This window comes from Nannospalax galili, unplaced genomic scaffold (genome assembly GCF_000622305.1).
Source record: "Nannospalax galili isolate Female #2095 unplaced genomic scaffold, S.galili_v1.0 scaffold184, whole genome shotgun sequence".
In the NCBI taxonomy this organism is placed as follows: domain Eukaryota; kingdom Metazoa; phylum Chordata; class Mammalia; order Rodentia; family Spalacidae; genus Nannospalax; species Nannospalax galili.
The window spans coordinates 2085851-2112270 of NW_008351649.1; the positions used below are offsets into that span (position 1 = coordinate 2085851).

General features: G+C 48.7%; 1 protein-coding gene across 3 annotated transcripts; it reads right to left on the reverse strand.

The window, feature by feature from the left end:
* Nucleotides 1-1699: 1699 nt before the first annotated feature.
* Nucleotides 1700-25643, reverse strand: Il22ra1 (interleukin 22 receptor subunit alpha 1). 3 transcript variants are annotated; one of them, XM_029553785.1, is made up of 7 exons: nt 25359-25643; nt 21224-21344; nt 20322-20500; nt 17166-17251; nt 9511-9649; nt 5576-5697; nt 1700-2762 (listed from the first exon to the last, which is right to left on the reverse strand). In XM_029553785.1, exons 1-7 carry the CDS (start codon nt 25399-25401, stop codon nt 1830-1832), a joined length of 1623 nt encoding a protein of 540 aa, XP_029409645.1. In that variant the 5' UTR covers nt 25402-25643; the 3' UTR covers nt 1700-1829. The 3 variants fall into 3 exon arrangements, with proteins under 3 accessions (XP_029409645.1, XP_029409644.1, XP_029409643.1); XM_029553784.1 differs by having other exon boundaries at nt 1700-2717; nt 17166-17341; nt 25359-25641; XM_029553783.1 differs by having other exon boundaries at nt 17166-17341; nt 25359-25640.
* Between the last annotated feature and the right edge of the window lie 777 nt (nt 25644-26420).

Here is a 26420-nt window from a genome sequence, read left to right on the forward strand (position 1 = left end):
GTCGAGTATGGAGAAAGGACACTACACTTTGGGAGAGTCACAAGACACAAATGGAATTCAGTGTTGTGTCTCAGAAATTTGGGGCAAGCAGGTGATGGTGGGGGCACCTGTCTCTCAGGAACAGCCTCCAAGAATTTCAACAGGGCGGGCAGTTTTTTCCCTAGGTTTGAACAAGGCCTCGGCAGTGGGGCTCTCAAGTAAGAGTTTCCCCGTCTTTGGGCCTCTGGGCCTTCCAGGTAAGGGCCATCTGAGAGGGGAGTGGCATAAAGGGTGTGGCTTTCTGACAGCCAGGAGCCAAAGGTTCTTTCTTTTCCTGGGTGTAGCACAGGGCCGGGAGGCAGGTGGGGCAGCCCCTGTGTGTCCAAAGGAGGGTGGCCAGACAGAGGCCTAGGGTTCCCTCTGTGCAAAGTAGGCCTCTGCGCAAATAGATCCCACCTACAGTCTCTCATGGAGAAGTTCTGTGCCATTGCCTCTGGGACCTGTTTCTAGAAGGTCCTTCCTTTGTCCTCTTTGTCCCAAGAGAAAATAACCAGGAGCCTGAAGCCAGCTTCAGTGGAGGGACTCCTTCCTTGTGTGGCTAGCCTTTTAACTTTATTTATTTATTTTTTTTTTGAGACAGGGTCTCCTTCTAGCCCCAGCTGTCCTGGAATTCACTATGTAGACCAGGCTGGCCTTGAACTCTTGGAGATCTGCCTGCCTCTGCCTCCCAAGTGCTGGGATTAAAGGTGTGCGCCACCATGCCTGGTGAACTTTATCAATTTTTAAATTTTATGTGTATGAGTGTTTTGCCTGCATGTATTGTAAGTATACCATGTCGTTGTAAAACCACAGAAGCCGGGAGAGGGCATCAGATTCCCTGCATCTGGAATTGAGAGTTGTCAGCCACCATGTAGGTGCTGGGAACTGAACCTGGGTTCAGTTCCTCTGCAAGAACAGCCAGTGCTCTTTAACCACTGAGCCATCTCTCTCCAGCTTCACTGCCGGATATGTTTGTTTGTTTTTAAAGAACCACGACAGGAGAAATGTGTTGCCAGGCACCATCAAGCACTTTGGAGGCATTCATTTCATCCTCAGCACCACCCCCAAAAGCAGGTGTGATAATCCCTGTTTCATAGATGAGGAAGCTGAGGTCTGAGCCGCGATTCACTTGCTCGAAGTCATGTAGATGCTAGGTAGAGAGAGGCTGGGATTTGAACCCAGATGGGCTACATTTCTAAAGCCCTTGGGTTCCATGGCCCCATGTTTCTTTCAAATCCCTTCTTATGTATTCCTGCTCGCACAACAGTTCTGTGCAGCTCCCTCTGTGGTGGACTAGTCATTCCAGGATGAAGCCTTTCCTGGGGAGCCAAATTGGGCCCCTGGCAGGGAGTGAGCCTCAAGCCACACTCCTCCCTGAAGTCTTACCACTGTGCTGCCTCTAGCCTTGGCAGAAGTGACAGGTTTGTTGGTTCTGCCTAGGCTGCCAGTCCAGGCACCTTCAGAGGAGGCTGATGCCTCACTTGCAGTTTATCTAGATTAGGAAGCTGGCCACAAAACTGATGAAAGCAGATTCTCTATGGGCCTTGAGCCGAGTGTCCTAGTGTGGGCCCTGCATTACCTGTACCCTGTCTGTCCGGGCTCTGTGGCACAGGCCATTTTCACATTGCTAGCCCATGGCTCCTCCAAAGGAGCCTTTGCTGTGCATTTTTGCTTCCATGTGGGGCCTGCATCTTCTTTTGGTCTCTCCAGGGCACCCACCTTGAACTGGGGTTCAAAGCATGCGGCTTGGTGGATGTGGGATTGTTAGCCGGGTTGGGAAGGAGGAAGCCCAGACCTGCTCCATTCTCCAATCAGGATTCCCATTGCACAGTCAGGGCCAGGCCTTTGAAAAGAGAATCCAGCTCGGTGGCCTGCTCCAGCTCAGAGGCCCCAGCATCCCGACTCATGGCCTCGGTCACTTGTCCCTCATCTTTGAGACACACGAGAGAGTCCAACAGTCCCCAGGGGCTTGGTCCCTGGTCTGAGGGGGAATGAGTGTGCAAAGGGAGGGAGACAGGGTGACCTTCAATCTGGACAGAGGACAGGAGGGAGAGTGTCCCCTTCAGGTACTGTGGTGTCCCTGGCTCCTCACTGTGGAGTGAATGCACATCAGGTCCTCTGTCTGTGCAAAGTTCCAGAGGTGGGGGCAGTGATTTTGCTCTGGATGTCTCTTCCTCAGCCAAGGAGGTGACACCTTGCAGAGAAAGGTCCCCTGGGAGACAGCTTCCAGCCAGTGTCTCTTTCTGGAGCTGACATTTTGGCCTGAGGTGTTTGGGACTGGAGAGGGTCCCAGGAGCAGAGTCTTTGCCAGAATCTTCCATGCACACAGCATAGGAAGCAGACCAGCTGTCCAGAATGGCCTGTGGGGCATAGGAGGAAGGCTGGGCCTTTGCCACCTGCTGTGGAGTACAGAACAGAACTTTGGCATCTGAGGTTACCTGAGGTGCATAGGATGGGGGTAGGACATCGACATCAGGGGCAGACTTTGGGGCATAGGATGGTGGAGACAGTGTCTGTTGTGGTGGCACATTGGTGGGCCGGAGGGTAGAGACATCTGGTTGCTCTACGTAGCTGATCTCAGGCAGGTTGCACCGCTGTGCAGCTCTAGGTGGCTCTCTAGGTCCAGAGACCATGACCTGGGAGTACTGTACCCGACTGCTGGGGCTGTTGAGGTCCAAGGTAGGGATAAGCACGTGCTCCTGGATGAAGCATAAAGGCTGGAAGGTCAGTACTCGCTGGACATTCTGTGTGGATGACAAGAATCCACCTCTTAGGGCATGCTTTAAGTTTTATTTTTTGGCATGTGATTGCATGCATGATGTAGCCGCATGAATACATGGGCACAGGTATGTGTGGATACACATGTATGCAAGCCTATGGAAGCCAGAGGTTGATGTGGAGTATCTTCCTTGATTGCTGTCCATCTTATATATGGAGGCAGGTCTTTCATTTGAATCCAGAGCTCATCAATTCAGCTAGTCTAGCTGGCCAGCTTGCTGTGGAAATCCCCTAGCTCTGCCTCCAGAGCACTGCAATTACAGGTGGGCCACCATGCTCACCCAGCATTTATGTGGGTGTTGGGGATCCAAAATCTGGTCTTCACACTTGTACAAGTACTTTACCTGTGGAGCCATCTCCCCAGCTCCATGTTCTAAGTTCTATGATATGCGAAGTCCCTAAAGGGGAGGGATGGAGGCATTGGGGCCCATTCTAGATGCGCATAACCTGCCCCTTCTGCCCCTCAAGATCTTTTCAAATATGCCCAGCTTCTAAGGCGAGATGAGGCTCATGCCTGTAATCCCAGTTCTAGGGAGGCAGATTCAGAAGGATCTTGAGTTTGAGGTCAGCCTTGGCTTTGTAGTGAGACCTTGTTTTGGAAAGCTAAAACCAAACCAACCAACCAAACAGGTGTAGTGGCTTCTAAAGTTCAGGTTATGCCTGGCAGAGCGATTTAAGCTCTGCTTGCTCTAGATGATGGACAACCTAGGTAGTAGATGACTCAGATCCTCAAGGTGGCGGCCTACACTGCTGCTTGGCTCACAGGCCCTGAGGGACTGATTCAGGGGTTGAGGTGGGAAAGGATGAGGAAGTAGGGGAGGCTGGAAGAGGTCGGCAGACAATGGCTGGCCAGGACTGTGACACTGTGCCCTCTGAGCCTCTCCGCCCTCAGAGGGTGACAGCTGGCTCCAGAGACATGTGGCTCCCAAAGACTTCAGCATTAAAATTAGGTGCCATGGGTATTTGAATATTAAGAGATTTCATGTTACAGTTGGAAACCTGATTTCTTTTGAAAAAAAAAAAAAAAATGGTGATAGGCTGCTGCCCACTAGGGGGATTCTGGTTTTTTGTTTGGTTTTGGTTTATTTATTTTTCAATATTTTATTTATTTATTTATTTATTTATTTATTTATTTATTTATTATTATTTATTGGTCTTTTTGAGACAGGGTCTCCCTGTAGCCCCAGAGCTGTCCTGGAACTCACTATGCAGACCAGGCTGGCCTTGAACTCACAGAGATCTGCCTGCCTCTGCCTCCCGAGTGCTGGGATTAAAGGCGTGCGCCACCATGCTCGGCTTATCATTTTTGTTTTTAAGTGTATGAGTGTATTGCCTGCATGTATGTAAGTGCACCTGTATCATGCAATGCCCAAGGAGGTCAGAAGAAGGTATAGGAGCCTCTGGAACTGGAGTTACAGATGGTTGTTAGCTACCATGTGAGTTCTGGGACCCAAACTTGGGTCCTCTGCAAAAGCAGCCAGTGAGCTTAACCACTGAGCCATCTCTTCAGCCCTATTTTTTTTAGATAGGGTCTCTCTCTAGCCCCAGCTACCAGTAGACCAGGCTGACCTCAATCTCATAGATATCTGCCTGCCTTTGTCTCCCGAGTGCTGGAATTAAAGGTGTGCGCCACCACACCTGGCTCAGTTTTTAAGATAGGGTTTTATGTAGCCAAGGATGACCCTGAATTCCTCATCCTTCTGCCTCCACCTCCCCTGAGTGCCAGGATTACAAGTGTGGGCCACCACATCAAGTTTACGCAGTGCTCGGGATCGAACCCAGGGCTTCCTACATGCAGGGAAGTGCTCTACCAACTGAACTGCAGTCCCAGCACCTGTTTCTTCTTTCTGTGAGACAGGGTTTCACTCTGAAGTCCTGGCAGAACTCGAACTCACTGTATAGCTGAGGGCGATCTTGAAACCCTGATCATCCTGCATCCACTTCCCATGAGCTAGAATTACAGGAAGGTACTACCACTACACCAATTTTGTTTTGTTTTATTTTGTTTGGGGGAGGGGGTTCCTAAGACAAAGTCTTCTTATACAGCCTAGGCTGGCTTGGAACTTGAGCTCCTCAGACATCAGGCTCCTTAGTATTGGGATTATAAGCTTGTGACACCATGTTCAACTTTGGATGTCCATTCAAACAGACAGGAGCTCTGAATCACCACAGGACCCCACTGTTCAGCCCTTGCTGCTCCCTGAGTCCTGCGTTCCCATCTCACCCTGGATACCATTGAGCCAAAGGGCTTTTCTGTCCATTTCAATTCCGCTGTCTTCTTTTCTCTTCTTTTCTTTTCTTTTCCCTCCCCCTCTCTCTCTGTTTCTCTCTTTTCCTTCCTTCCTTCCTTCCTTCCTTCCTTCCTCTTCCTTCCTCCCTTCCTTCCTTCTTTCTCTCTTTCTTTCTTTCTTTCTTTCTTTCTTTCTTTCTTTCTTTCTTTCTTTCTTTCTTTCTTTCTTTCTTTCTTTCTTTCTTTCTTTCTTTCTTTCTACAGGGTTTTACTATGTAGCCCTAGCTGGCCTAGAATTCACTATGTAGATCAGGCTGGCTTTGAACTCACAGAGATCTGCCTGCTTCTGCCTCCCAGGTGCTGGGATTAAAGGCGTGCACCATCGTATTCAACCTGTCCAACTGTCACATACCCTCTTCACACACTCCAGAGTCTGCTGGGGGCCCTCTTTGTCAACCTCCTCTAGGGGATACAGTGGGCTCAATCTGCTTTGTGGGCAGATCCCTGTCTGTCCCAGGGGCTCCCTTGGGCCCCAGATGGGTGACTTACCAGGGAGTTTGGAGGTGCAGGTGGCTTGGTCACATATCTGTAGCTCAGGTAGCAGAGCAAACCGATGAGGAAACCCATGGAGAACAGTATGGCACCCGAGAAGGAGTAGGCCCATGTCCGGTCTACAGAAGAGGGCAGGAGAGGGATGTATGAAGCTGGGAGCAGCTACAGAGGGTCCCAAGCAAAAGGGCTGGACTGCTCTCAGACCAGGGGGAGGTCTTCACCCTTAAATCCCCAAAGCAGTGCTGGGGATGTAGCTCAGTTGGTAGACTGCTTGCCTAGCATGCACAAAGTCCTAGGCTCAGTCCCCAGCACCACATGAACAGGACATGACGGTGTACACCTCTAATCTCAGCACTTGGGTGGTAGACGCAGGAAGATCATAAGTTCAAGGTCATCCTTGGGCATATAGACATCCCAACCTACATGGCCAGCTCATTCAGGCCCCACATACAGCCACTACCTGGTCACCCTTTGGGCCAAGCCTTTGCACACTAGCTAGTATCTGACCCAAGCAGGAGGTATGCCTATGCAGGATACAGGCTCTGGAATTTCTGAGTCCCTGGACTCAGAGTGTAGTCTAGAAGAGGGTGGCAGGGCTAGATGAATCTGATACCATTGCTGGAGGCTTATTCCAGCAGATGAGGGGGCAGATCTTGGTGGGGGTGTGCAGTATCAGAGCAGGACCTTCCAGAAGGAAGGCAGTGAACAGGCAGGGCCCTTCTGACTGGGGTCTGAGGACCATCCTACTTTCCTGGCAGGGGTCAGAAAACAAAGGGAAGGGGTAGGTGGCAAGAGGAGGATCTGCCCACCGTCTCCCATATCCAGGTAAGAGGCTAGCTATTTAGGGGCTGGTGCTCGGGAGCCTGGGAAGGCACCACACTTCCTAAAAGTAAAGAAGGTGGGGTGGGCTGGAGAGTTGGATCAGTGGTTAAGAACACTGGTTGCTCTTGCAGAGGACCTAGGTTGATTCCCAGCACCCACATGGTGGCTAACAACTGTCCGAAACTCCAGTTTCAGTGGAATTTGATGCCCTCTTCTGACCTCTGCAGGCATTGCCTGACACGGGTATACTCACAATGCAGGCAATACACTCATACACGTAAAATAAAAACAAAAATGAAACACTTTTAAAGAAAGAAGGGGAGCGACCAGGCTCTAGTGCTAACACTTCTTTCTCCATGCAACCGGTGAATTAGGATGGACACGTGATTGGTCCTGTCGTCAGTCTGAGTGGGACTTGTATAAGGCTGGGGGAGGCTGGGGCGGGTGGAGGCTCTGGTGACACCGTGTTTGCATTATCTGGGGTCCTGGCCCTTCACATCACCTCCTTCTCTTCATGACCCCCCATGGCCTCAGTTGGCCTCCGTATGAGAGTTTATATCAACCATAGTGGAAATCTTGGAACCTGGACCTGGAGCCTACTCCTGGCTCCTCCTCCAGCCTAGGACCTTAGGAGTTCTGGGTCAGCCTCTCACTGAAGTAATGCACCAGCCCCTGTCACCTGACACCCCTGCCATTGCTCCAGGGAGAAAATATGACCCAAATGTCTCTCTTTACCTTGCCTAATGTTAACGAGAAGCCACCACTTTTTGTACTGGGACAAGATAGGGATGTGGACATTCCTTGACTCTGATTGCTTTCCCACATGCCGTTTCACCCATGTGGAGGCAGTGTAGGGAAATGACGGGCAGCCTGAGGGTGAGGACCACAGACATTAGAGGTGGATGTGCCGAGCATCCTCCTTGCTGTGTGAGTCTCTCTGGGCTAGCATTTCTTAGTAACAGTTGCCAGCAGTTGCTGAACTCTTCCTGGGTGCCTGTCTCCCAGAAAATTACCCAAACCTATAGAAGGATGGAGATGCTCCCCTCTTCCAGACAGCAAAGCTGAGGCCTAGAGAAGTTCAGTGACTTTCCAAGGTCACACAGCTCCTCAGGGGAAGTCAAGGTTGATGAGCATGACTCCAGACCTCATCCTTACTATATAACCATGCCTCAGTTTCCTCATCTGTAAAATATATAAGGTGAAATGACCCTGAGAGCCCTTTCTCACAAGCTCCTGGGATGACACTCTGTGAGTCCTAGGCAGCCGAGGAAATGAAGTGGGGTGTTCTGGGTTCCAGGGGGGCTCCAGACATGGGGTCAAGGGCAGGGTGAGCTGTACACCATCTGTAGGGTGGTGGTTACAGCCTTGCTTCAGGACCCAAGTGGAGCTAATTGGGTTCACCAGGCAGCTGTGTAGCTGTGGGCAAGGTACTTAACCTCTGAGCTGGAGTTCCTCCTCTGTAAAACCATGGCGATGCTACCAACTTTGTTCTCTTTTCCAGTATTGTTGTAAAGATTAAGTAATATGTGTAATAATAGAGATTAGATAGTATATAAAGCATTTGACACAACGCTTGGCAATAAAGTTAACCAACTTAATAAATAGCAGGCGGCGTTTGTAACACAGTTTATTTTAGGGATAAAGTATCTTGTATATGTCAATCAGAAATATCCATCAAGAAAAGCATGCTTTCGTTAAAAGCAGCTGCTGTCTTAAATAGAAGTACTGTAAGTCTGTCATTTCTACCCTCAGGAGGCTGAGGCAGGAGGGTCAGGAGTTCCAGGGTAGCCTGGGTTACAAAACGAAAAAACCAAAACCAAAACAAATAAAACCCAGTGTGGCATTGCCAGTCAGCTCACATGAGGACAAGCCCATGAGGAAGGGAAGGGTGAGGAGTGGCTTGTCCCCAGTCCAGAAGCAGGGTGGGGTAGGGGTGCCTGGGGACAGGTGACATGTCCCGTGTGATTGGGGCGAAGGTCAAAGATCACATACACACTCTAGCTTGGCACCCGTAGAGTTGTTTCCATTTCTAGCTTCAAACTTGCCAGGTTCTATTCTGGTGCTAGGGCCCCATGCTATTGGCCAGGGCTGGCTGTCCCCCAGCCATGTCTCCTGCCAGACAGTGCTCTGGGATTCAGGCAGAGAAGCCAGTAAGTTGTGGGCTCTGATAGACAGAGCTGAAGATAGGGACCTTGTGCCCCTGGGCCATGCACTGTTGTCTGGTTCTCAAACTGTGTTCTGAAGGTGAGTGCAATTGGCAGAAATCCCCTGAACATAATAGCTCAGGTGGGCACTGATTCACACCATCCTCTTCAGTGATGTCACTGTCCTGTTCTAACCTGGTGGACTGATGCCTCATGATATCTCTACTTGCTCAGAAAATAAGCCTAATCAAAGACCAGATGCTCCAGAAAAGTCAGGGCTCTTGTTGGTTGGTTTTCCATCACTGGAGATGGAACCTAGGGTCTTGCTTGTGCTCTACCACTGAGCCACACCTCCAGCCCCAAGAGTCAAGCTTCAGTGTGCTAGAGGAAGGGGGCACATCACCATCTCACAGATCAGGCGGCTCTATCTGTGCATTAATGCATTGTTGAGAACATAGTTCCTGGAATTGGGACTTGTTCCATCCCTCACCACCTGTGTGACTTTGGGCAAGTTATGTAACCACACTGAACCTCTGTTTCCTCTTCTATCAAGTGAGGGTGACTGCAGTACCTGCCTTCCAGATTGTGAGGGAGGATTGCATTGCAAAATGCCAAATCCCTTATCAGACTGGCAGAATCTCAGGTCATTTTTGCCACCATTTTCTGTTGCCCACACCCCTGCACACCCCTTTACCCCAGAATATGCCACTGGGGTTGATATTAAAGTATGTTTGCTTTGCCAGAGTTTACACAAAGCTGGCCAGAAAAATTAAATTCAGGCATCGGCTGAGGGTGGGGATTAAACATTTGCAAAGCCAGTCCATCCAACAACTCAGTTATAGATAAACAAAAATCAATCTTAATGAAGCGCCAATAACTGCAGGTTCTCAGGGTGTAGCCAAGCATTCCCTTAGTTACAGGGAGGGAGGAGTGGGGTCAAGCTCTGGTGGCCTCAGCTGAACTCACCGGGCAGCGTCTTCACTCGGCACACGTAGGGGGCACTCTCCTTGGACCACATTGGAGCCAAAATCTTGATGGACCCGAGGAACTCTGTGTCAGGGGTCAGTCCAACAAACTCATATTCCCTCTGCTTGCCTTCAAGGTACTGGAAAGGACAGAGAACCCAGGGTGATTGTACACGCACACACACACACACACACACACACACACACTCTCTCTCTCTCTCTCTCTCTCTCTCATCACTGCCCACTCCTCTTTTTAATCTTTTTTTTATTCATTATTTTTATTTTATGTGTGTGAGTGTATTGCTTGCGTGCAGGTGTGCTTGTGCTGTGAAATGCCCTTGGAAGACAGAAGGGGGCCTCAGATCCCCTGAAACGAGTTACTGATGGTTGTTAGCTGCCATGTGGGTGCTAGGAATAGAGCCCAGGTCCTCTGCAAGAGCAGCCAGTGCTCTTAACCACTGAGCCATCTCGCCCATCCCAGTCCTTCTAAACTCTTAATAAAATAATATCACCAGCCCAACTTTGTGGCTCAGCCTGTGGCTCTTCATCCCTTTCTCTTACTTTCTTTTTAAAATTATTTATTTATTTTTATTTTGTGTTATGAGTGTTTTGCCTGCATATATGTAAGTGCAACATGTATGTGCAGTGTACATAGAGGCCAGAAGAGGGTGTCAGATTCCTCCTGGAATTGGAGTTATAGATAGTTGTTAGCTACCATATAGGTGCTAGGAACTGAACCCCAATTCTGTGCAAGAGCAGTGAATGTTCTTAACTGCTGAGCCATCTCTCGAGCGCTCTATGAAGCTTTTAGAAGGATCACTGTAGCACCAAGAAGAATGTGTCAGGGAGCAAACCAGAGATGAGTGACCAATAAGGAGCCACTGCAGAGCCCAAGCTGGAGAGTAGGTGAGATGTTCAGGGTGGGGGTGATCGCTGGAGGGGTAGGAGGGGAGGGGTAATGATGCAGTCACCCCAGGAGCTAGTGACTGTGGGCTGTGACAGTGCATCACACCTGGTTCTATGCAAAAGATTCAGAAAGCTTGTGGGCTGATAGAACTGGGATCAAAAGAAGGTAAGAGTCAGGGCTGGAGAGATGACTCAGCAGCTAAAAGCAATGGCTGCTCTTGTAGAGGACCCCAGTTCAGTCTGGATGACTCATAACTGTCTGTAACTATGGTTGTAAAGGATAAGATGCCCTCTTCTGACCTCCACAGACACACACATTTGGTGCACTTACCTACATGTAGGTAAAGCACTCATGCACATAAATTAAAAAATAAATAAAGAAGCCAGGTGGGTGGTGCACACATTTAATCCCAGCACCTGGGAGGCAGAGACAAGTGAGTTTGAGGCCAGCCTGGTCTACATAACCAGGGCTATACAATGAGACCTCGTCTCAAAATCCAAAAAACAAAAATTTTTAAAAGAAAAAAATAAATAAAAGTTTCATGGAATTTCAACACTCCTTGCTTACTTCTAGAGCTCTGATTGGCCCATATTCATAGGGCAAAATCCTGGTTTAGACCCACCCACCTCTACAGGCCCCTTGGCTGAAGGTGCTAGTAATGTGGGGCTCTCTGGTGAACACCTAACTCCCTGAGCAAGCTGGGGCTCCTTTTCATCCTCTGGTCCTGCTGTGGTGACCACTTGGGGTTGCGCCTCCTCAGCTGTCTCTAACTCCTTCACTTTTCAAGCTCCCCCACTTTGTTGTCCCATGCCAGTCTTTTTTGGGGGGCCTCCTGTTATTCTGTAGCTGTTTTACCCGTTTCAGGCCCTCAGTGCACTACAGGAGCACTCTTCACCCACTTTTATCTTTCTCTCTAGTCACTTAGTGATCTTGTCTGGACCCGTGGCTCCTCTGGTCAGCAGTGTGTGGCCAACTCCCAAACGTACCCCCAAAGGGTCTCTGAGACACCACAGCCTCCCTTTGGGTGGCACCAGTGGGCACCTCTCACACCTACACCTGCTTCCCATTCTCGAATTCTTACAGCAGTACTTATCTATAAGGCCCAAACCTAAAGCCCTCTTTGTAGGGTCTGATCTCACCCTGACTGCCCTTATGAGATTCATCCCCTTCCCTTAAAGGGTCCAGCACTCTGCTCTTGGGGGTTCAAAAGTCAAGAACTTTTTTCTTTGGCTCTTTGCATTTTAGCTCTGCCATTTCTTTTCAGGTCACCCACAAGCCAAGGTTTATGGTTATTTGCTGGGTTTTGAGGGATGGTTGGAAAGGAATGTCTGTGTGAAGTGGGTGGAGTACAGGAATAAATTTTACAGCTTACTATTTTGTGGAGCCCATACAGCTGACCTTGTACACATTAAATGTCACATAGTACAAAAGTTCAGGGTAGTCACTGCAGCACCACAAACCCCTTTTCCCTAGTTCTCCCTGTCCCCATCCTGGCTCAGCGCAAAGCTGTCATCCCTTGATGTCCTACCTGACTGTCTGATCACTTTCCAGTTGTAGTCTAGCAAGGTATACATTTTATGGGGTCAACTGTCCCCCAAATAATTGTGATCATTTGATATGAAATGTCCCCCATGGACTCATGTTTTGATTGCTTCATTCCCAGCTAGAGCTGCTTTTTTAGAGGTTCTAGAACATTTAGGAGACAGGATCTAGCTGGAGGAAGGTCACAGCAATGAGTCCTTGGAAGTATTCTGTCCTTGGCACCTTCCCATCCCCCATCTCTGCTTTCTTTTTAAATTATTTATTTAAGTTTTAATTAGGTGTGTGTCTGTATGGGGGTATGCGCCTGTGAGTAGAGGGGCCTGCAGAAGCCAGAGGCATCGGATTCCCCAGGAGCTGGAGTTACAAGCAATTATGAGACACCGGGCTGGCTGCTGGGAGCTGAACTCGGGTCTTCTGCAAGAGCAGCACTCCCTCTGAACCACTGAATCATCCCTCCACCCCCACCCCCCACCCCCACCTCTCTGGTTTCTGTCTTCCATATATGAAAAACTTTCTCTGCCACGTGTTCCTACCAGCACGATACCCTGCCCAAGTGCAGGAGGCCAAGCAGCTATGGACTGAGTCCTCCGGAACTGTGAGCCCAATGGCAGATTCTTCCCTGTAAATTGTCCAGAGGAACCAAAGAAATGAAAAAAGAATGACCTAAAGATGGAGAGTAAGCAAGAGCAGGGAGATGTCAGAGAGGGGAAGGAGAGGCAATGGGTGGAAGGTTGTTTTTTAAATGTCTTTTATCCTAAAGGCAGATTCCAGCCCTACTTTAATGGTGGCAAAAGCCTAGAGGCCATGTCATCTTGCTGGTGTGAATAAATGGAGGACAGAATTTGGGATGATTAGAGTGTCTGGAAAATGAGGAGCAAATCAGAGAGGAAGAATCTATAGAGAGGAGGCCCAGATTCTCTATGTCGATTCAGCCCTGGCTGCCTTAAAGTGCTCACGAGTGAGAGCCAGAGAATGAACACTATCGTCTGCTGAAACACGACAGGAAGTTGGACCTGGTGGCACAGCCCTGTAATTTCAGCTCTGGGGAGGCTGAGACAGGAAGATTACTGATAGTTTGAGGCCAGCCTGGGCTACAGTGGGAGATCTTCTTTCAAACACACAAACAAACAACAATAAAAATCAAACCAAACAAATTCAACAATAAACTAAATCAACACTCTTTGGAGGTTAAAACAGAATCCAGAGTCACTCAATGCATCACTGATAAATCCAGGACAGATTATAAAACCATAATATATACAAAGAAAGAGAACATTGTGACCCCAAGATGGCCTCAAAATGTTAGCCTTATAATTTTGAATCGGCTGTGAGGGAAATAATCACAAAGAATTCAAATCTTTTTTTGTTTAGGACAAGGAATTTCAGTCTTTTAATCTTCCTACCTTGTATAACTTTTTGTTTACCCAAAGGCCCTGCTGAGTCCCTGGAACTTGAACTTGATGGCCCAGAGTGGCCCATCTCATTCTCCTTTCCTTCATTTCCTTTGTGCCAATTCTTTTAAAAATTAGCTGATCTTGAAAGATTGTGAGGTCAGACTGCAGCCAATGGAGAACAGACACAGTACTCTAAGGTTAGGATAAAACCTATCAAATTTCCTGCTTGGTGTGCTTGCTACCCTACCCAAAAGAGGCAACAAACACACCCTTTTGCAAAAGTAGAAGCTGCCTTGCTGAGTTACTTTCACCCTGTGAGTTCTCTGTGAGATACTGGTGGGGTCCTTGTACTTCAGATTTTCTTTCTAACAGCAAAACAAAATAATGAATGAGGGCCAGCCAGATGGCTCAGTGGGTAAAGGCACTTGTCCCCAAGCCTGACAACCTGAGTTTAATCCCCGGAACCCACCTAGTAAAAAGAAAGAACCAAATCCTGTAAGTTGTCCTCTGACCTCCCCATACATGCCGTGGCATGAACATACCTACATACATCTGCACGAACACACACACACAAAATAAAATTTCTAAAAGGCAAATTTTGTCAGAATATTGTCTGCATAGATTTTTAAAAAAATATGACACAGGTTGATGATAAATAGCTATAAAATATACCATATACATTATAAGAAGACAAGTGGTACTATTAACATCAAAGTAAACTTCAACATGAGTATTACTAGAGATAAAAAGGACATTTCGTCATGATCAAAGGCCAACTTATCAAGAATATATGACAATCATATGTGCCTATGCTTAATAAGAGTTTCAAAGGGCAAGACAGAAAAACACTCAGAGCTAAGAGAAAAACAAACAAACCCGCAATCATAGCTTAAATGTTTAATACTTTTATCAACTAAAAAGAGACCCCGTCCCAGATCAGGAAAGATACAGCTCTGAGGAACTTGATCCCCCTCCATTGGTCTTGTAGGGCACCCCAACACCTTCATTCACCAAGCTGGGCAGATGGCATGCCATAAAACAGACCCTCCTAAATTTAAAAGGACCGACATCAGACAGAGCAGGCTCTTGGACCACAAAATGAATTCAATTAGAAATCAATAATCATACACTAACATTTTGGTTGTTAGCCTTAGCCTTTAATGGCTGCACTATCCCTCCAGGTCCAATCATAAACTATTTAGTCAAAGTGCAAATATTTATTAAATGGGCTCCTTTTGATGGTAAGGGCACTGCCTGTTCAACAACCTGTAACTGTTGTTCCCTTGATGACTGAAATAGATCTGAATTCCTCCACCCATCTACACCCCAGGCCTCTACAACACAGTCCCTACTTCTCAGGTTTGTCTCCCAAGGTCCCTCCACACCTGAGGTTCTCAAGTTTCAAGACAAGGAAGGGCCCTCAGGATTGGATATTAAAATTCAGGTATCAGGTGTGAGCTGCAAATATTTAATTGAGTAGACTGGTGTGTGTGTGTGTGTGTGTGTGTGTGTGTGTGTGTGTGTGTATGTGTGTATGTGTGTTGAACAATCTTAGGTGTATGAGTGTATTGCCTGCATGTATGTAAGTGCTCTCATGTCATGCAATGCCCAGAGAGGCTAGAAGAGGGCATCGGATCCAATCCCCTGAAACTGGAGTTATGGATAGCTGTTAGCCACCATGTGTGTTCTGGGAACTGAACCTGGGTCCTCTGCAAGAGCAGCCAGTGCTCTTAACTTCTGAGCCATCTCTCCAGCCCGAGCAATCTTTTTTTTTTTTAAAGATCCATTTATTTTTATTTTTTACATGCATAAGTGTTTGCCTGCATGTATGTATGTGCACGACATGTGTGCCTGGTGTCCTCAGAGGCCAGAGGCATCAGATTCCCTTGGCGCTGGAGTTACAGATGGTTGTGAGCCACCATATGTGTGCTGGAAACTGAACCTGGGTCCTCTGCAAGGACAGCCAGTGATCTTAACCACTAAGCCATCTCTCCAGGCCTCTGGTAGTCAAGGTTAACTGTCAGTATGATGAACTGAGAGCTGCCTAGGAGAATAAAGAAGTTCATCTCTGTCTGTGAGGCTGTGTCCAGAGCTGAATACATCATAAGCATTCTCATCTAATGAATGGATCAATCCTTGATGAACTCATGCTCTGATGGCATCAGTAGGAAGTGGTACGAGGTGGGAGTTTGGCCCTACTTGGTGGAAGTAGGTCTTTGGACGTGTGTCCTTGAGGCCTGATCTTGCTGTGGCCTCTTCCTGTATTCCCTTTTAGTGCTTCCTGGCCTTTGTGAAGTGAGCTGCTCTGCTGTGCCATACCCTTCCTGCTGTGCTCATCCACACTTCTGGAACTATGAGCCCAAATAAACCTTTTCTTCCTTAAGTTATTTCTACTGGGTATTCAGCCTTAGTGAGGAGAAAACTAACAGATTCCCCAGGAGCTGTGCTTTGAACAAGAACAGTGGGAGATTTCTCTCTCTGATGATGGTGCAACAGTGTAGGTCCGCAGGGGTAAGTAGTCTTTGAACAGAGCTGGATTTTGATCCTGTCTACACTATTATCTGCTGAGCAATATTGAGAAAATGTCTTAACCTCTCTGAACCTCTGTGCTCTCATCTGGAAGATAGAGATGCCAGATGCTGCCTCATGGGGCTCTGTGAAGATGACTGGCAACCTGGCATGCCTCCAAAATGGAACCCTGGAGTTTTCTGCAAGTTTTTTAGATCTCACTGAGCTGACATTCCGCTCTGCCTATTCCCAATCTTGTTTTAACTCCCTCCTCCACCCACGAGATGATATGCTCTTTGAGGAATTTATACGAACTGCAGAGGAGGAAATACACATTCATCCAACTGAATCAGATTCATAGCACATCCTGGGGGGAAGACCACATATTTTCTGAAGATAAAAAGACACCATTTGCATAGCATTGACAGTTTCTGGCTTTCCCTTCTACCTTTCCTTCCACTTAGCGTCTGTCTTAGTCACTACCAGTACACAGTTCCTGTAGAGTCAGAACAAGTGTCGGGTCAGCGAACACTTGCAGGGGCAGAGACTCACTCCAGTCTTTCCCTTTCCCTTTGAGGCAGAGTCTCATATAGGTCAGGCCAGTCTCAAACTTGCTGCCTGAGAAGGGCCCTGAACTGATCCTCCTGCTTCCATTCCAAAGCACTGGGATTACAGGCATGAACCACTACATTTGGGTTAGTGGTATTGGGAATCAAATCCAGGGCTTCGTGCATGCTACGCAAACACTCTACTAAAACCTTAGCTCCATGACTCCAGAATTTTCTAAAGTGAACACCTGAGGATTGCTATCTGGGATGTTGGAGGATATTAGGCAAAAAATAATAAAGGTCTTTAGGAATCAGGCACAGTGACACACGCCTTTCATCCTAGCACTCAAAAGACTGAGACAGGAGAATTGCTGTGATTTCGAGGTTAGCCTGGGCTACATACGGAGTTCCAGACCAGCTTGAGCTACAGAATGATACTCTGTCACAAATAAATAAACAAGCAGAAATTAATCAATGAACCAACCAAACAAAAAGACCCTAGTCAAATGCATTTGAGAAATCTGCATGATACAAAACTGGAGTTTTGGCTCTGCAGTGCTTGTCAGAGCCTTGAGCCTGCTACTGTGTACGTGAAGAGGCAGGTTGTGGCTCATTCCCTGATAGGCTTCCAGAGTCCCTGTGGGACATGTTTTGGGAAACGCTGTTTTATATAACACATCCCCTTTGCTTAAAGTAGCTGGGTCTTTTTGAGAGGAAGGGAGATTCCAAAGAAGAATGGGATGTAACATACACTTACCATTTGATAGGTGTGGTTGACACGGAGTTCTGAGCGGTAGAATAAGTCATGGAAGATCTCCTCCAGAGCTAGCTGGTGGCCATCTTCTGCAAGAATAGGTGTGAATGTGGGGTGGACCAGCATCTGAATGGACCTCACTTTGGGAATACAGGTCACATCAGGTGGTTTGATGGTAGCTGGAAAAGGGAGAGAGAAAAGTCCAGAATGCTTTGAAAAGCAGCAGATCAACCAACATGTGAAAAGAGATCTCGAAGGTGGCTGGCATCTGGGCGAGAGGCTGGTAAAGAGGTGACAGAAGGTGGACAGGAGAGGGACACTTGTCCTTGGGTGGTTATGCCCTGGGTTCTGTTCTCATCCAGTCCAGCCCTGGCATCCTCACCATGAGTGTACCCAGAACACCTTCCTCTTAGTCTGTTGGTGGTTACAATTTTGGAGGTGTTGGTGCCTGATGAGTCAACTACAAATTCTAAATAGTGCCAGGCCCAATGCTATTGCTTCATCTCCAAAGCCAGGCCTGAGACTCTGGTCTCTCAGGATGGAGCTTTCCAGATAACTAAATGGCCTTTTAGTGAGTGTGTGTGTGTGTGTGTGTGTGTGTGTGTGTGTGTACGGAAGAGGACATCAGGTGTCTTCCTCTATCACCCTCCACCTTATTTTCTTGAGATAGGGTCTCTCACTGAATCAGAAGCTCACCATATAGCTTTTCTGGCTGGCCAGTAAGCTCCCAGGATCCACCTGCCTCTGTCATCTAATGCTGGGGTTACAGGGATGCACAGCCATGCCTGGCTTTTTTTTTTAGGTGGATGCTGGGGATTCAAACTCAGGTCCTCATGCTTGCACAGCAAGCACTCTGATCCACTGAGAGCCCTCCCCAGCCCCTTCATACCATTTTGATAATATGAAGATTGCCATAGCTCTTCTCTCTCTGATGACATATGCATACACAAATCTTGCATCCAACTTTAAGGGCTTTTGCACCCCACTTGTCCTGAATCTAATTTATGAAAGTTCCACAAGGATTTGTTTTCCTTTAAAAATGTTCTCTCCTGCCAGTCATGGTGACACACACCTTTAATCTCAACACTGAGGAGGCAGAGGCAGGTGGATCTCTGTGAAGCTGAAGCCAGGCTGCTCTTCATGGCAAGTTACAGGCCAGCTAGGGCTACATAGTGAGAGCTGTCTCAAAAAACAAAAAGTTCACCGCAATGAAATTGAAATGTGGGAATGGCTCAGCAGGTAAGGGTGTTTGTCACTAAGCCTGATGACCCTTATTTAGATCTCTTGGAACCCACGTGATAGAAAGAAAGAACCAATTCTCTCAAGTTGCCCTCTGATCTCCATCCATATACTGTGGTCTTCCCGCCTGTATGCTTGCACACAGACAGACAGACAGACAGACACACACACACACACATACACACACAATAAATAAATGTAAAAAAGACATCTTAAAAATAAAGGAAATAGGGGCTGGAGAGATGGTTAAGAACACTGGTTGTTCTTTCAGAAGACCTGGGTTCAAATCCCAGCACCCACATGGCAGCTAACAACTGTCCATAACTCCAGTTCCAGGGGATCTGACAGCCTCTTCTGTCCTCCGAGGGCATTGCACGACATGGGTGCACTTACCTACATGCAGGCATAATACTCATATACATAAAATAAAAATAATAAAATAATTTAAAAAATAAATGTCCTAAAAAAGGAGTTAGGTAAGGGAATTAGAATGTTGCCATAGTAACATTTGGTAGATGTGAAATATCAAATTGTGGAAAAAGTTTATAATATGGACAAAATTCATGTCACCATAAAGAAAACAGTTCAAAACCAAGAAAGTGACACCAGATTATGAGAAATTAGATAAGGTTGGGGACTGAGACAGGAGGATTGCCATGATTTTGAGATTAGACTGGGCTAGATAGTGATTTCTAGGATAATCCAGGACTGCAGAGTAAAACACCCTGTCTCAAAACAAACAAACAAAACCCCCAAAAAACTGTGACTTAGTCACTGACTTTATAAGTCAGTTGGTCAACACTGGCACATGCTTAGATTACATGGGGCTATATTGGCACCCAATCTCTCTCTCTCTCTCTCTCTCTCTCTCTCTCTCTCTCTCTCTCAATCCTATATGGAGTCTCTTTGACATGATAGGCACTCTGCTAAAGGCTGGGAACACTGGGTCCCACAGGTATCTTGGAGCTCAGTCTTTGTGTGGGGAGGTTAAGGATGCACAGTAAGCAAACTCTATCACCACCAGTTGTGACATGAGCTATAGAGACGTGAATAGTGCACTGGGTCCCTCGGTGTCCACAGGGATTGGTTCTGGGATGTCATGTCTTTAGTCTCTTAGGTAGAATGGCCCAGTATTGTGCACAGCCTAAGCACATACTCTGTATACTGTAAATCATCTCTGGGTGATGGATAATGCCTAATCCTATGTAAGTACTAAGTGATGATGAGAAGAGTATGGGCAGGTTCGATACAGATGCAATATATCCCTCAAATAGTTTCCACCTGCATTTGGTTGAATCTGTGGTTTCAGACCTGCAGATATGGAGGTCTGCCTGTCACCATGATTGAGCATGGGCTGGGGTTCTTGGGCATCTGTGTTGAGCTGAACCCTCCCCTCCTCCCCCAAGGAACTGGGAAGGAGCCCTCAGGCATGGAGAGCATCATGGGCACCTTCAGAGGCTGAGATGTGCAGAGCACAGTTTCCACCCAAGGACTGGCCTAGGCAGGGCCTGCAGCCCCAGGAAAGAGCTGGACCTTACCTAAGACTCACCACAGAGGGCTTTACATGGTGAGGATGGGTGAGGGGTGCAGGGAGTGGGGAAATGAATTAGCAGCCATGGTTGTGGTGGTGAGGGGGGCTCCTCCAGACTAGGGTGGGGGTGGACGTGGGGAAAGAAATAACCCCCCCCCGGGTGCGCCCTGGTCAGAAATACCTTCCCTGAAAGCCGCATCCCCAACATGCCCATGTACAGAGAACTTCTGGGCTCTACATCCACTCCAGATCTGAGGCCTCTGTCTTCACCCCCAAATGATCTGCCCTCCTCTCTCTCACAGTGCCCCCCTCTCCCCTCACAGTGCCCTCCCCTCCCCTCACAGTGCCCTCCTTTCCCTTTGCTGGAAGTGAGCATGGCGCCTACTCACTGTGTTGCAGTGAGCTGAAGCGATCGGACCGCTTGCTGTCTAGTAGGCTTCCTGGGCTGAAGGCTGTGACCATGGCATAGTAGAGCTCGGTGAGATTGCTCGTCTCCATGGTCAGGTTGCAAGACTTCTGGGTGGTCCGCTGGCAGCCCTCCTTGGCCAGCCACTCCGTCTCTCCATACCTGTAGGCAAGGGTGGGCACACCATAAATGAATGGCTCTTCCAGGCCGGTGTTTACTAATAATGATAAAAAAATCTGATAAGTACTCAGCGCCTTCTCTGTTTGAGGCCATCTGTGTGGACACTGTGGTCAGCTAACAATGGCCCTCCGGGTATGTGCGGACATTATTCTGAAACAGGGAAGCTGAACTCAAAGGAGAGCACCTTGGCCAAGGGTTAGAAGTGTATGATCCCTACTTTACAGATGAGGAAATCAAGGCTCAGAGAGCACAATCTGCCACAAGGCAGGACCAGGAACAGAGCTGGGGTTGTGGATGAGCTGGAGTTTGGGAATGGGCTGGATGGGGCAGGCATGGCGTCTGTAGACCTAGGCTCACCAACAACAATCAGACAGTTACTAGTGTTCTATCATGTGCCATAAGTGCTAGTGACATCTTAATCCTCCTGAGATCCTGCGTTGAAGGTAATATCACTATCCTTACTGTATAGATGGGGAAACTGAGGCTGGGAGAGGTATCCTTGCCTGCTCACGGTTACATGGGTTGGAACTGGCCTTCATGCCTAGCAGTCTGACTCTACTTCTAGCACCATTAAGCCCCATTTTCTCTTCTTCCCTCCAAGAAGCACAGCTCTGCTTGGTTGAGAACATTCAGAGTAGGGGGCATCCTGGAGGTGGGGGCTGGAGAGCAGGGTCAGGGGAGGGTCAGGTTGAGTGAAACACCTACCTCTTATACTCCACGCTGTAGACCGTGCCTGGGATGCTCTCTGGCCCGTCGTCCCACGTCAAGATGTTTTCAAAGTTGCTGGACTGGAATTTCACGTATTGAAGACTGGATGTATCCTCAGCTGCAGGAGGGAGCAGGGTGAGTGGACATGAGACCACAGGCCCCAGTCTTCCAAGCAGAGGGGCACGGACATGCACCCCATTCTCCAGCACTGCTCAATGTCTTGCCCTCCTACTTATGGCTATCGTTAACACTTCATGGCATTCACCATTTGAAAGTGTTCTGTTCAATGTCTTCTTAAAACATGTGCAACTGTCACTACTACCTAATTCTAGAACACGTTCCTCACTCGCCACAGAAACTACATACTCATTAGTGGTCATGGCCCAGGCCTCCCGGCCTCCCCCAGTCCCTGGCTATCACAAGTCTATTATTTCTTTTTGGACTTTTCCAATTCTGGGCTTTCCAGTTTTGGTTTCTTTATGTCTGGCTTCTAAACCCAACATGTTTTCAAGGTCATCCATAACATGTGAATGCTTATTTCCTGTTTATGGCTGAATAATGCTCCACTGACTGGATGTACCACATTTTGTTTAACCACTTCATCAGTTGACAGACTTTTGGGTTTCCATTTTCTCCTACTATTTTGAATAATGCTGATGTGACCATTTGTTTTTGTTTTCTGAGACAGGGTCTCCCCTGTAGCCCCAGCTGGCCCGGAACTCACTATGTAGAGCAGGCTGGTCTCGATCTCACAGATTCATCTGCCTGCCTCTGCCTCCAGAGTGCTGGAATTAAAGACATGCGCCACCACACCCAGGTTTGCTGTGATCATTTATGCAAAAAATATTAAGTGGACACATGTTTCCAATTCCCTTGGGTACGTACCTTTCAGTGGCACTTCTGTGTAGCTCTGTGTTTAATGTGATTGAATTATTTATTTTCTGCAGGGCTGGGATTGGAACCCAGGTCCTTGGGCATAATAGGTGATCGCTCTGCCATTGAGCTACAGCCCCAATCCTTACGCCTAACTTTTGGGGGAATTGCCAAATTGTTTCCTAAAGTGGTTACACCATATTAAAGTTCATCCCTCCCCATTTCTACACATCCTTAATTCTTTTTTATTTTATAGTTCTTCACCTAAAATGCCTAAGAAATCACATGCTCAAAGTCAACCACTTCATGCAGAGGTGGAGGAGGTGTTGTGAATCTTGGTCTCTCTTCATGCCAGTCCCTGCCCACCATCCACGTTGCCTTCCTACAGTCAAAAACAGACACCTCCTGCACTCAGCCTTCACAGGGGGCAGGATGCTGACATATGAGCAGGGTGACTGTGGGGAAATTGTTCAAGCAATTATAACTCCAATTTCCTCATGTCTAGAATGGGAACAATTCCACTTACTTAGCGACAGACTGCACTCAGGAAGGGCGTGCTAGTGACCAGGTCTGGGCCCAGGCCTCTCGGCTCAGTGGACACTCACCCTGATGAGATGGTGACTACTGCTGTTCCCATTTCATGGATGAGAAAAACTGAGGTCCATTGAGGGCTACTGACCAGGCTCACAATTATCATGTGACAGGGTCACAGGGCTACATAGGCTGCAGGCTTGAGCAGTGGGGCAAGGTCTGTGAAGGTGGCCAATACCTTGGGATCTCTGCATGTGCTGAGAGTTGGGGAGGAGCCAGGAAAGCGAGAGTGACTGTGGAAGGGGGCCTTGATGAACTGGTGCCCCCACTGGGGGGGTTCAGCAAGGGTGGGAGGTGGAAGGAGGGAAGAAGACAATTTTTAAAGAATTCACAAGAGACTGGGGGTTGTAGCTGTGATAGAGCATGTGCTTAACATGCATGGGGTCCTGGCTTCAACCCCTGGTGCTGAAAAACAAAACAAAACCCAAAACCCAAACCAAACCTGTCAGAATCCATCACTTCTAGCCTAGACTTTGCCCAGATTACTGAAGTTTAAAGAAAAAGGACGGGACAGGCTTGGGCCCTGGAAAGATGGAAGGGGCTGCAGCCTCCGAAGCAGCATCCCTCCCTGTCAGTGAAGAGCCCTTGGCTTACATGACTCTTCCCTCTGCCCTCCAAGCTTGCCCTGTGGTTAGGAAGAAAGCGTAAGAAAATGGCGGCACAGCTGGCCCTAGCTCTGAGCATGCTTGGAACAGCCTGGTTGGTAGGGGTGGGAAAGAAGCAGGTGCAGACCTAGTTGAGTGAAGGCCTGAGGCCTTGTGTGCACATGATGCATATGTGCCTCTCACCCCGAGACATGAGCACAGTCACCAGCAGGCCCAGGATGTGAGTGAGGCCAGCATAGCCATTTCCACACTCCGCGTCTGCAAATAGTGTTCTTGCAAGAGGGATCCATAGGCTGCGGGGGTGGGGGTGGGCAGAATGTGGGGGACAGCCCAACCCTGCTGCCGGTCTCCTGACTACACCTTTCTTAATCTGGGTCAGTCTGGCCCAGGAGCTGTGGCAATCTTTGTTTTCAAGGTTCTCCACACAGTGGGACCTTGGGGATGGTGTGGGAGGACTTCCACTGCCAGTATCCAGTGCTGGGACTGTGTTGCTGAGCCCAGAGGAGGGAATGACATCCTGCTTGGATCCCAGGCTGGGCAGGATTGAGACCCGTTCTGAAGGGTCCTAGGTTGCAGGGCCAGGTCTTAGGCTGCTAGGAGGCCAATCAAAGGAAGCAAACTTGGACATTGGTCTCTGGAGTGAGTGTGGGAGGGAGCCTCAGGGAAAGAGAGTGGAATTTGAGAGGAAGGGGTCTGTATGAGGGTAAGCTTGGCCTCTCTTCCTGGTGGATTAGCCTCTGCTGCAGGCCAGGGCTCGGGGGGTAGGTAAGGTGTGCACCCAGTGGTAAAATAATTAAAGGAACCGAAGTGGGCTTCCTGAAGTGGGTTAGATGGATCTTGGTTGAGCCCCTCCTAGTTTAGGGGACACTCAGGGGCTAATGAGGCCTCTTGCTTTTCTTCATTCCCTCCCCAAATCCGTCTGCTTTCCCAGCCTGTCATCCTTCACTTCCTGGTTGAAAGTCTACATTGTGAAACCTGGGAAACGAGACTTGTGGTTGGGAGCCTGGCTGTCTAGCCACTTTATAAAAGACAAGTTTTCACTTTGGTGTGGACAAACAATGTATCAAGCAGCGGGGAAGCCAAGGAGAAATGCACAGCCAACCAATCGTGGAGCCTGAGAGCTGGGTCTGTAGCTATGATGAGGGACCTGTCTCCTCAGGGCTGCTTCTTGGGTCCCCATCTTAAAGGATCAGGGGCTCTGGGGTTCCCCACCACAATTGCTGGGGGTAAAGCAATATACTTTAGGGATTGCGTCTGATCCCCCCAGACTCTCACAGGTTGGAGTGTGAGGGAAGCCCCACAGAGGCTAAGGGTACAGTCGGAGTAGTCTGAAGACAGCAGCCTGGTCAGGTCTGTCCCTTCAGGGACTCCACTCTGCCCTAAAGCATGAAGGTCAGTGTGGAGATGTAGTCACCTCCTTCCAACAGCCTGAGCTGATGAACTCCCGAGGGAGTTCCCCTGGGCTCCATTTCGGAAGAACAGACGCAACCCAGGGTCTTACATGAAGCTTTCACAAGTGTGAACCCCAAAATTCACCCTATTGAATTTGATGGCAATGTTCCTTAGTTCTGTTTGCAGGACTGATGTTCTTACAACCCACCTGACTGTTCCAGGGAGAAAATGCTCTTTCTCACCCAACCCGAGGGGCCTGAGGAGACCCCATAGGAGATGGAGAGAGGCAATGGCCTAACTCCAGCTGTGTCCAGCCTGTGTCTCCCTTCTTGGTTAGAAGCAGAGGAAACCACTAGGGGGACCAAAGGATGTCCACTTCCCCCAGGACCAGCCTCAACCCACTGTGGGTGGGGATCCAGCACCCCCAGTTTAGACAGTTGGCCAATGCCCCCATATTTGAAGGTCAATTGGATCCCTGCAAGAACCCAGGGTCTGAGGCATCCTCTTGTCCTCCTTGGCAAACAGAGGCCGTCTCTGTCTCCAGGAGAACCATGTACCCAAACCAGTGCCAGAAGGGAAGAAAATGAAACTGTGTTGGGGCTCACGGAGGGTGGGGAGGCAGCCCTCCTTCCTTGCTGCTGAGGTCGGGAGGTCTGGGTAGGGACACTCACCAGCCAGGAATCCCACAGCCACGATGGTCAGTAGCGTCTTCATCGGCTCTGCCTGGGTCCCTTTGGGTCTCAGCTTTGGGCCCTGCACACAGGCTGGGCTGTGTGCGAAGTCGCCGCCTTTGCAGCTAGCTCCACCCGGCACAGGGCGGGGAAAGGAGAACAGGGTAAGACCTGGGCCCGTGGGGGCAGGGGTACAAAGATGCCTGGCCTGGTGCTGTGGAATTCCAGGGCCTGGGTGGGATCCAAGGGAGTTCCCTCCTTGGGAGCAGACAGCACCAGTGCGCAGGCCGGCTTGTTTATCTGGTCTGGTGACTGATTCATCGCAAGACTCTGGGTGGTTTATTAGGGTGTTGAGAGGCAGGAAAAGCAGAATAAACTGAGATTCAGTCTTATCAGAGAGCAACTGGCACTGTATAAAAGCCTGGCCCTGGTGCATATCTTCTGACCTAACAATTCTTTTCCAAGGGGGATTTACCCTGAGGAAAATAACGGGAGAAATGAAGGGAGATAAAAAAAAATCCACTGTTCCTTGATGTAAAGGAGAAGCTCCAATCGGTGACTTGAGTAGTTGCAAGGAATCTGATGGCCCTTTTGGAGCACATATCCCACCCCCGGGCTGGACAGTGAGCTTCGAATACCTTCCTCCTGGTGAGGCTGCTGAGGTGGGAACCCCAGCCAGTCTTAAGCTTGAAAAGTGTAAAAAGTGGGGGAAAATAGAGTCCGGGAGATAGCTCGGTGCATAAAGTGCTTTAAAGCAGGCATGAGGACCAGACTTCAGATCTCCAGAACCCAAGTAAAGGTGGATAGACAAGTATCTCCAGTGTCTGTAATCTCAGCACTCCTATGGGTAGAGATGGGAGGCTGAGACAGGAGGACTTCTGGAAGCCTAGGGGCCAGCTAGCCTGAGCACACAGCGGTGAGCAAGAGATTCGCTTTCAAACAAGGTGGAAGCAAATATCCACACTGGGCTGTCCTCTGACCTCCACACATCACAGTAGCATGTATGTGCCTGCAGAGGGAGGGAGGGAGGGAGGGAGGGAGAGAGAGAGAGAGAGAGAGAGA

What these genes read in the sequence shown, in the direction of transcription:
- Il22ra1 (XM_029553783.1), bottom strand. Translation starts at nt 25,401, where the DNA reads ATGAAGACGCTACTGACCATCGTGGCTGTGGGATTCCTGGCTG. An exon ending in GGCTGTGGGATTCCTGGCTG is followed by an intron (nt 21,345 to 25,358) that starts GTGAGTGTCCCT and finishes TCCCTCCTGCAG; the next exon opens with CTGAGGATACATCCAGTCTT. An exon ending in TACAGCGTGGAGTATAAGAG is followed by an intron (nt 20,501 to 21,223) that starts GTAGGTGTTTCA and finishes CCTTGCCTACAG; the next exon opens with GTATGGAGAGACGGAGTGGC.